The 11211-nt window shown below is 30.0% G+C and overlaps 1 protein-coding gene and 1 long non-coding RNA gene across 2 annotated transcripts; one reads left to right on the top strand and one right to left on the bottom strand.

Moving 5' to 3' along the window:
- Nucleotides 1-282: 282 nt before the first annotated feature.
- On the bottom strand, nucleotides 283-4496 carry LOC128190209 (uncharacterized). The gene is made up of 3 exons (XM_052862154.1): nucleotides 4337-4496; nucleotides 2448-2566; nucleotides 283-500 (listed from the first exon to the last, which is right to left on the bottom strand). The coding sequence occupies exons 1-3, from the start codon at nucleotides 4445-4447 to the stop codon at nucleotides 389-391; spliced, it is 342 nt and encodes a 113-aa protein (XP_052718114.1). The 5' UTR covers nucleotides 4448-4496; the 3' UTR covers nucleotides 283-388.
- A 3329-nt stretch (nucleotides 4497-7825) lies between these two features.
- Nucleotides 7826-10445, top strand: LOC128190210 (uncharacterized). The gene is made up of 4 exons (XR_008244336.1): nucleotides 7826-7892; nucleotides 8296-8389; nucleotides 10071-10152; nucleotides 10366-10445. It is a non-coding gene; the product is annotated as an uncharacterized LOC128190210 (long non-coding RNA).
- The last annotated feature ends 766 nt before the right edge of the window (nucleotides 10446-11211 follow it).

Genomic DNA, 11211 nt, shown 5'->3' with positions numbered 1-11211 from the left:
ATGTTGTAATGTAATTTTTTAGTGAAAATGTAAATACATTTATTAGACTGTGAGTTTTAAATGGAGTTAAAAAATCAAAATGAGCAATTATATGTCTCAATAAATATACAATATTCGTATGACGTTGACGGAGTTATTGCTCTTCGTTTGGCAACCGACTTTCTAAAACTCATTTGTAGGAGCTTTTTTCCACAGCCAGACAACTTAAAAATTGAAAAAAAATATGACGTTAAAATCAAACCACCCTAAAATAGTTCAGGTTTTCAGCAGAACACAATTGCACCTTTTTCCACATGATTTTATTAAACCAAAGTATAAGAAATACAACATTTAAGTTTAACAAATAACAATGATGCTGTATATGCCAACAATGTCTGTCGTCAATTCGTCATTTCCTGTTTGATTCCGGTTCTTGACATCGATAATCCCAGACCAAATGATCATCAGAGGGAGAAGACATAGAGGCAGTGCTGCATTCTAAATTTGATGGACAATGGCAACTGAAATGCAAAAATAAACTTTCTTAAGTTTATCAGTTATTAGGCTTATTGCAATCATTCTCTTTGCTATTCATTCTTTTTACCAGTTTAATTAACGCTCTTGAATACAAACTAAGGGTTTAGTTATATGACAATTTAATTCATTAAAAACAGAATAAGGGATAGATTGTCTGATATATTTATAAACATTGTAAAGTATTATATGTATCTTAAATGATTACATCCTTGAATATATCTACTCACGCCATTGTAAAATAATGACCAATTTATTGCATTTATGAAATGAAACTAAGTAATGTATCAATTTTCGAACTTTGTTTCATTAACAATGTAATATAGTGAATTATCGATTAAATCAATAGCTAAATATTTATAATGTTTTCATAAAAACATTCCAAAGATTTCAAGAACTAATTTGAATACGCGACGTAGCTTAACCGATTCAGTATTGTATTGATCGATTTGAAAAAAAAAAGATATACTTGCGATAATAGGTAATGGTACTATATATGAAATGTCAAGGCTCATCGTTACCTTTCTCAAACTAACCTTAGAACTGAATGAATTCGCTATCAAAAACTCGGGCTTATAACAAATATTAAGGTCAATATCTAGTAAAAAGTAGAGTGTGTTTTTTGTGCTAGAACCATTATATATGATGTCACGGTTGATTTGTTTCTTTACTCTATGACTTGAAAGAAATCATGTAGAAAACGAAACAACTTAATGGCGTCCTATGCTAAATCATAGGAAAATCATATATGTACGATTATCAATATTCGAGTTGACATCATTAAAAGGAGTTCAATAGCTTGTATATGCCGTTTTTATGTGCATTTTAGGAATAATTTATTAGTAAAAAATAGATAAAACTCCGAGATTTGATACCTATAACCTTTATATTTGATTGAAAGATAATAAGTTAAAAATTATTTTTCATTGTTTTACCAAAACATTAAGCCCCGTTACTCTCTTTCGAGTAAACCTATTGTCATGAGTATCATTTATATAACTTCTATCTTGAATTTTTTAAACCTGCATAGACACCCTTCACATACATTGTCCTAGACCTTAACCTTAAGCAAGGCGCTTTGACTCAAACATTCACTTAGAGAGTGGCATTTGTATTTTCAGTAAGGGCTATAGTAATGATATAATCTGGCAGTCGAAGAAAGAAATGAAAAAGGTAATGAAGTGTTATCAAATACGCTTGTCAATGAGAGATAGCGCAAAATATTATTTCATTACAAAAACGATTCCAAAAGTCAACAATTTAAGTTTAAGCATGTATTTCTTTCTTTTTCTATAATTGTTTTGGTAATCGGTATATTTTTCGTGATGTTGGAAACAATCAGATTTGAGATTACGAGTCCAACTTTTTAAAAGTGATTATATAATCAAGGTAGAAAGTGTGAGGAAAGTATCAATATAAGCCTTAAGCCAATTTTCCCGGACTTGTATTTTATGAATATTTTCTTTCCCAAAATAGTCACCTAACAGGGTAGCACATAGGGATAGATGGTTCATAACTAATCTGTTAGTCACGAGTTCGAACCCCGAGGAGAATTTTAAAATGTTCAACTTTCAAAAAAATTTAAACATATTTTTTGGTATAATTTTAGACCGGTGAAATTATTTTAATTAGAATGTACTTTAATTCACAATAATATCGACAACTGTCCCATACCACCCTTAGTCCAAAGCACAAGCATTATAAAACAAAACTGACAGTAAAATTATGGTGTACCAAGAAACAAAAGAATGAATTCATTATTTTAAGTATTATTCACTCTTTGACAACTCATAACTTTAACTGGTGCTATGATAAAAACAATTTGTACACCACAGTGAATTATTTCTCTTTAGTAACATAAAATAAGCCCCAATGACCATGCTTACAGAATGTCACTCTAGTCAAGTTATAGCAATAAATTAAATAATACTTACTGATTATGGAAAAACTGACAACCGTATTCTGCATTTGATTCTTGTGCCCACAGACAAACTAGCCATCCACATTCCATATTTCTACTACAGGACACCACATCATTGTTTAAGTTTACAGGCTGCAACAAAAAGTACAATAATCAAATAGATTATAATGACTGGAAGATATTAAGACACCTTTTAAAAATAAATATGGACGGGTTTGTATGGGCATAGTTTATCATGCCAATGAAATGCCGCTATACTCTGTTTAGTATCTGGACTTTAATCAAAGACTTCTTTATACTTGATCTTATGTTCCTTTCTTCCATAAAACTTTTCCTCCATTTGCAAGTACGTCGTACACAACATATGTTCTTTAACACACCCCTTCCCTTCCCTAACGTTTATTGATTTATTCTATAATTGATCATTTAAACTTATAACTCATTGCTCGCACCTATTATACAACATCTGAAATTAAATCTTTGGTTAGAAAAGGAGTGGTATAGTGGGTAAAATCTCATTTTAAAACTAAATAAATGCATTAACTAATAAGAGAACAATCTAATTGGTGCAAGTTAACTTTTACATCATCGAAACCAAAAAGAACGACTAATTGCGAACATTGACCTCCCTTTAATACACATCTCTGGTTATCGTTATAGCGGAATCTTTAATATTCATATATTTATTTTCATTGAAAAAAAAACCCAGCTAGATATAACGTTTTGATTTACGTTTAGTTTATTTCCCAATAATAAGTACTTATCAAAAGAAAAAAATTGGCGATTGATTAAACACTTACACAACCATATCATTTTTCTAACCCTTATGTAAAACTTGGTCATTTTAACCCTAAGGTAAAAGAAGAAGCGCATAAAAATATGGAATTTCAGGACAAACCAATTTGCTTGTGTGGGCAAAGAATTTGTTAATGATTACGAGACAAATCTTGACAAATAGATTCCGGAGGACGTACTTTTCATAATTGCTTTTATAAACTCCTTTGCATGGTGTGTTCCAGAGTTCATTCTTGACTAGGCTCAATTTTTATTAACCCGTCATCGTTACTGATTAATTTTAAAGCAACGAGAATCACAGCAAATTTTATTTGCCTTCATTTTATTTATAGATATGTTACCAGTTTAAGTCGAGGGAATGAATTTAAAAATGTTGTCAGACTACTTGATAATTTATTTTGATTACCTCTAAGTGTAAAACCCAATCATGAAAAAGAAACAAAATCTTTCATGTTACCAAATAACAAACTAGTTTCTACACCAAACAAAATGTTAAAATCCATATATACTGAATAATCTTTCGCCCCACGGTTTTGTTATGAAAGTTTAAGACCCTTAAGGCCATTTATTTGTTATTTTCTACATTTATGCCCGTAAAGTGTTTATCTAAAGTTTGTGTTTGATTTAGTATAATGGAATTACGATCAACTGATATGTTTATAGGAAGTATAAACTTGGTTTATACCTTTAAAACCAATTAACACGTTCATTTCCCTTATGAGGTTTATAAAAGAGTTTCGATATCTCAGCTGTGTAAATCCATACACTTTGTATCATTCTAGAAACTATATAATTTAATTTTTTTTAAATGTTGTAACTAAATGAAAATTAAACAACGGTTGAAAATAAATATCTTTAAAAAAGAATTCAAACAAAATTTAATTTTTTTTTAACAAATACGATCTTGATAACCAAAAATTGTAGTTGTTCTGCGTGGTTTGCATTTTCCTTTTTTCAACTCTGTATATTTCTACCGGAAGCGGAAATGCAAGCAAAAATCTCTCAAACAACATCATATACCTATACCATCTGCTGCAGTATCGAAATGTGAATTATATCAATATTTTTTCGTAATAATATGTAAAAAATAACCTATCACAGTCTTACCTCACGAAAAACAGGACCAGTTAATACTTTCCCACAAAAAATGAAAACTACTATTAGCACTGTATATTTCCTCATTGAAGAGCACCAGATGGTTGAGAGGAAGTCTGTCATACTAGTTATAAGAATGGATTCATACAGCGAACTAAAGTATCCCTATTGGAAAAAAGACTTTTATATATGGCGCATTAGGCAGTAGGTGTTTCAATCACTGATCAGATAACGAATGTCATTAACTTCCAGCATCGTAATAACTATGCGAACAAAAAAAGCCAATATGATCATCACAATTTAAATGAGTCCTTCGTAATCATGTAGGAAAATAACTAGTGTGACTTTCATAGTGCGTCAATCAATTCACATATTTTCCCAGATAATAAAAATGGTGTGAAATCGTTCAGCTATTTATTTTCTTTGGTACTAAGAAGCCTAATTATCTTGTTATTCCCCATAATAGTTACTGAGGATATGTACGTAAATTATCATTGAACTATACAAAATATTGTTATTAACTTAGTTCTCATATTTTTTGTCTGTGTTTTTTTTATATAAGAAGTGAGAACTTCCTTTAATGTTCCCCTTTTCATGACTAAGCTAACATTTTGGGACACATGTATTATGAGTTAATTATAGACATAAAACATATAAATAAAATGAAATGAATGATTTTGTTGAATTTCCGTCGATCCTTTGGATTCAATTAAAATGTGTATTTTAATAAGTTTTTCAATAACTTATAAGAACTAAACACGCATGTCTGTAAACTTTACAGTTTACAATAGTAATTGCAATAGATGTTTAATACCCCTGTTATATGAATACAAATGTATGAGATAATCTATTGAACACTTAAACTTATTAAAAAATTAATAATCAATAGTATATTTTCTCCTTGGCTTAAAAATACACACAATAAAGACACTTAGCTTGGGAAACGCAATTCAGACTAAAATATGCCACAGTTTCGGATGTCTTAAACCTAATATGTGAATATTGTCAACAAAAGTTTGAAAAGAGTGCTTTAAATAAACCACTTTAAAAGAATAAGCCAGCTACCTTTTTAATGAATATATCAAAATCTAATTTCAAAACAACACTTAAAAGTTGCATTCTAAAAATCTTTCCAAATTATTGCAGACGAGGTAAAGAACATGAACTAGACCAATTTGGTTTTTTTTTTCATTTTAGAAAATATATTATGATAGCTGTTATTGATAAAGTATGGTAGAGCATACCATCAAACTCTTGTAACTTTTTTGAAGAGAATATAAATATTTAGGCTTTAATGTATTAAAAACATATTTAATTCTTAAAGGGGCATGGTCCCGATTTTGGTCAGATTTCAATTTTTCCTTTTTTTGGGAGTTGATTTTAATCAACTCTCCTATGCAGTTACTCAGACAAACCGAAAGTGAAACAGTGTTTGGACCTCAGCACAAATCATCGCTGCTGACAAGACTTAGTTCTTGAAAATGATTGATGAATTCGATGTAATGTATGCTCAAGCATTGTTTTTCAGGAAACTTATTTATAAATACATTGAAAATAATCAGATTTTAAATGGTACGAACAATTTAAATATTTTTTGTAGTTGTATGTATTCCTACGCCAGAGTTCAATATAGTCTCGTTCAACTCGACGCTCGGCTGTCTCTGTAAATGCTTGTCGGAGATTTACGGTGTCAGCCGAGCGTTTGGTTGAACGAGACTAGAGTTCAACATTGCCTGGATCCATACAATTTTCGAGAAATATTTTGTATTACTGATACATAGTTTGATTGAATTAATTTTACTCTAAATATTGTTCACCATGATTCATATGGGGGTTTCTCGACATTCTTGTCGAAAAAGTCCAAAAATTCATATTATAAAAATGTGCGTAATTCAAATACAAATTAGAAACTACATGTACTTGTCATGCAGAATAACATATCATTGAAACATCGACAAAATCAACTCCCGTCAGTTCTTCAGTACTTTGATTAGTGTTTATAATGCTTTAGAATGCATTTCTAATCATTAACCAAACTTTAAGTGTCAATTGAAGAGTTATAATCAAGATACAGAGCTCAAAATGTCTTGTTATGTAAACAAGGATCTTGCCCTGTTTTTGTTTACCTTGTTTCAATATACCGGTAAAGGTTTTTTTTCAAGCTAATTTCTCTCTGTTCTAATTCCTTTTAAGCATAAATAAATAGTACCTAGCGTTTATCACATTCATTTTGGGTCTACTTTCAAAACATAAACAGAGCTTTGTTAAACAAAAATTGTTATAGAGGGTTTTTATAAAACAAACCACATCATTCGAAAAAGAAGTTTGGCAATACTAAAAGTATGTCTTATATATACAACGGACAATTTAATATTCCTTTGATGTAATATTAAATATCGTCTTTACGATTTGACGTTGATCATTTCTTTTGAAGAAGACTTTCATGTTGTATTTAAATGCAGAAGATTTTTATTTTTAAACTAGACCGTTAAATGTTACCAAAATACATAGCAAACAGATTTTATGAAGACTGATCTAGCAAAATATACCCCCCCCCCCCCACCTAAAACACAATGTAATTAATGATTTAACGACTATATCTAATTGCAATGGTAATCACAATTTTTGTTTATACATGAACATCACATATACCCAAGCACAACCCAGACCAAGGTTTGCATGCTTTGACAACCCCACTTTCGCTCTTTAAATTAAAGATATGTCTGTAAAAAACAACTTATATTCTTTTGAGAATCATATCAGTAAACTACCCTTTTTAGAAAAAAAATGGCTGGGTTAGTGTATGCATTGTAGACGGCGATTTTTTAAAAATAGTCAATCAATTACATTAACAACAATTACAAATTCAAAAAGATAATTTTCACGTAATAATTTTTTAACAGAATGCAATAACAAAATCTCAAGTTTTTAACTTTTTTAAACAAATAGATAAATTTATTAGGAAAAGATTATAAACAGAATAGAAAAAATTGATGAAATTATTAATGAACAACGCGTCAAAGTGGTGGGTAAATCAAAAATTGGTATCAATCGTACGTAAGAAACAATTATTCCTTGAGAAAGCAAGTCATTTTAAAACTAAATTATGAGAGGACAACAAATTGTCAGACACCCTAGGTGTGAATGAATTTCGTTAATGCCACTGAAATATTTTCCGAGTTTATTGATTAACTTCAAAACAAAAGGTAACACCTTAAGGTTGAATGTATATCTCTTAAGTAGCGGTCGTACTTTGATCGCGTAGGGACAAATCGAAAAAAAGCATGGGGGTAAATCTGAATAAATGATTTATTATTGTCATTTAAGACCACAAATCAGAACGCTAATTGTGGCCATTTGCTTTCCTCCTTACATTTGATAGTGGGAATCAAGTCTGTCTGAGGGCAATGGTGGGTGTCAGCGAATATTATCAAAAGAGGAAGTAAAGCCAACAAGGAAACCACACTGTTTCTTCAGGTGTCCACAACACATTGTAAAAGTGAGTTAATGATTACAAATGTGTAAGATCAGAAAAGAAAATGCTGGAAAACAATACGTTGATCAAGAGGTATAATCTGATTGGTAATATCAGGGTTAAATGACTCCCTCACAATGAACATGAATTCGGGCAGGTTTTTTGTCTTTGTCTTTCTATTTTTGTTTGTTCTTGTAAACTGGATGAAGAATGAAACATCATAGTTCTATGTCCTTTTCAGTCAAAATATGGCCGACATAAAGGTAATCTTTTGCAGTTAGGCTATAAGTACTAAAATTACTGTGCAAATCGATCCTGTATGTAGGACTTATGTAATGCGATGGATTAGAAAAAAAGTACACATGATTAAGTATCTGATATGATTGTGCTATGGTATTTAATACAGTAATTTTTATGTACAATAAAAATTGTAAACATATTCACAAACTAAAGCTGAATAGATGTTCATATTTATACATGGTTTTTTATTTTGTAGATGAGAGGTAAACCTTTTTACTCTACTGAAAATATCGAGAAATTTTTACATATTGTATTGGTTTAACTGGAAATATCAAAAGACAAGCTAAAAAGTAAGTAATAATTCCATATAAGTATTTATTTCTAATTATCTTTTACTCAGAGGTGCAAAAATTTTACTATTAATAAATGAAATACTACTAATTGTACATTGTAGTCTTACTACAAAAGAGCTATTTTCACTTTAAAATAACTAGGTCAATGACTTACTTTTCATGTTAGTGACCTCTGACTGTTTATTAAAAATTCCTTCAAAACGTCCACCCTAACCAAATTTTTCTTTGTTTTGAAAGGACTTTAAACTATAAAACAAATTTGAGTGTGAGAAACAATGTCATTTCTTCACTAATATTCAATTTTAAGAGAATTAAACATCAAAGTTTGAATTTACTCGATGCCAAATTTCTCAATAGCTTTTTTTTTAAATTTTACCTGGTTTTTTTTTTTGACGAATAGGAGCACTTGAAACTATTCATTATATAAAATACTTATAGTGTCTGTATTTTGTTGGTATTGAAATCATACACGGTCAATGCTTAAAATTTGAGATCTGCTATTTCTGGAAATTAGTTAATGTGTCATTTTTTGTATTTTTTTTTCATTGCGTGCTAGCCAGTTTACTGAGATTTTACAAGATATTATACAACCCTATAGTATTAAACTGATGTGACAAGACAGATACAAACTTATTTTTTGCAATTATATCGTTTTAAATAAATTAAGTGATAAAAAGAAAATGATAAATATTGTCTGAATTTTTCCTCATTTTCAATTTTAATCTACCTTGGTCATAGCATATCTTCCTCAAATACAGAATACAAGGTTATTGATATTTGTCTACAGCAGGCTATTTCGTGTTAATAAAAAATAAATTTGACTTCAGGCCCCGGGGCCATAAAAGTTAGATTAGCTTACTTCCGACCTCAGTTTTACTTTTACAAAAGGAAAAGATAGTGGAAAAGTGAAACTGAGATCAGGGCCAGAAATATGTTAAGTAACAACAACATACGAATTGTTTAATATCATATGTTCTCTGTAACGATTATTTTTACCTGCAATGATAAAACTTAAAATGAACGTTCAGAAATTTACTCTTCTAAAAATTAAAAAAAGCTGTACTTTATATTGTTAAATCATTCATTATATATCTATAATAACAATATTTGATTGAGGCGCAAAATTTCATAACGTTTCTGTCTTGTGATAAAGTGCATAAAGGACCCATTTTTTCAATAACGTTTCCATTGATAAAATTATTACATTTTTCCTCAGTCGTTGTATGTAATAGCTCTTTTGATACACATGTCAATTGTAATACGCTAGCTAAAATGATTATGTTATCATGGTACCGCGTTTAATTTTCTATAAATCGACACTCGTTTCTTATTCTTAAGAATTGTTTCATTTTTTTCTAATTCTAAAGCACATGTAATGTAGCTCACAAAATAAAATTCGACGAGAGAAATAATACTAAAGCGTTAAAAGTACAAAGGTTGTTGACGAAGGAAATATAGTTAACAATACTATCTTTCATGGAACGATGCGTGTTTATGCATATTGATTTGCGAATGCAGGAAGAACAGTTCATGATATAGTCTTTAATTTACTTGCCGACAACAGCCACTGTTCCTCTTTACGTAAATATTTAACTAGCCTCTTTAATTTAGTAGCTTATGAAATAGCGAAATAATTGAGATTTACACTTATGCTGGCTTTAAATCACCATTTCACAAGATATGATAAATGGCCGCCCACACGTGATGTCACTTCGCCACATCCTTCAAGAAACAAGTACAATATCATTTTCATGATAAAGGTATATGCACTTATGTTTGCTATATATTAATAAATAACTGTTTTATGTGTATACTGTTTCATAACTTGAAATTCATTTTCTTAATCAATATACCCTATTGACATACTTTATGTCTGATTGAAACGTAATTTAGCAAATAAGAATATGTGCATGCTACAGTTTGACCTAATAAGGTCTTCTCTGTTGTGTAAATATATGGCCTTAACTTTTCAGCTTTAGACCTTCGTCAGACACAAGCAATTGCGGTACAAATGTCTTTAATATTTGAATAAATAGTTCCATGTTTAACCCAATGCCTATTCGTTCACTGGTTCATGACTGAATTTCTTTAAAATGTCATATCTTCGCAATTGGAAAAGATAAACCCAACCCATATTAAAATCATTATGAGTCCTTGTGAAAAGTGAATGCATTTCCATTTAAAATTATTTCAGCTGTGTCACAAAAATTCTTGTTTAAGGTCAAGATCTAATAAACTAGTTGCATCACTTGATCTCATATGACCTCAATAATCTTTTCCACTGCAGCAATTTTCTTGACATTCAATTAAACTCATATTTGAAGTTGTACATCAAAATGTTTACTATCAAATACCATCTTAAAAGAAGAGGTCAAGAACATATCAGAAACAGTATCATTCTGCTTGAGGATAAATCAAAGCAATTGTATAAGGTAAATATGAAGACAGACTAAACCTTATCGGGGTTTAAGTCTGAAACACTGTCCTTGCAACTGAAAGTTTGTTGTGTTTCAAAACTTACAATTTTGTCTATAATAGTTCTTTTTCTTCCAATATTTTGGCAAGATTGGATTTATCTAGTAGAGTTTAACAACATTCATTTGGACCTCGCATGAAATCTCGGGAAATTTTATTAACTGAATATAATCTTTATTATAGAAAAAATGCTATAATGATAGTAATAACAGAATACCAAAATATGTATTATCAATCGACCCATCAAGAGACTTTAACGACTTGATAAAAAGACACTATGTATCATCGTTTCGAAAACGTACCACTACGATCAAAATTGTTCAGTGCCTTTTTTAATCCTTCAC

This window comes from Crassostrea angulata, chromosome 6 (genome assembly GCF_025612915.1).
Source record: "Crassostrea angulata isolate pt1a10 chromosome 6, ASM2561291v2, whole genome shotgun sequence".
Classification (NCBI taxonomy): Eukaryota; Metazoa; Mollusca; class Bivalvia; order Ostreida; family Ostreidae; genus Magallana; species Magallana angulata.
Note: the sequence above shows the minus strand (reverse complement) of the source record. Positions and strands in the feature narration are given on the sequence as shown.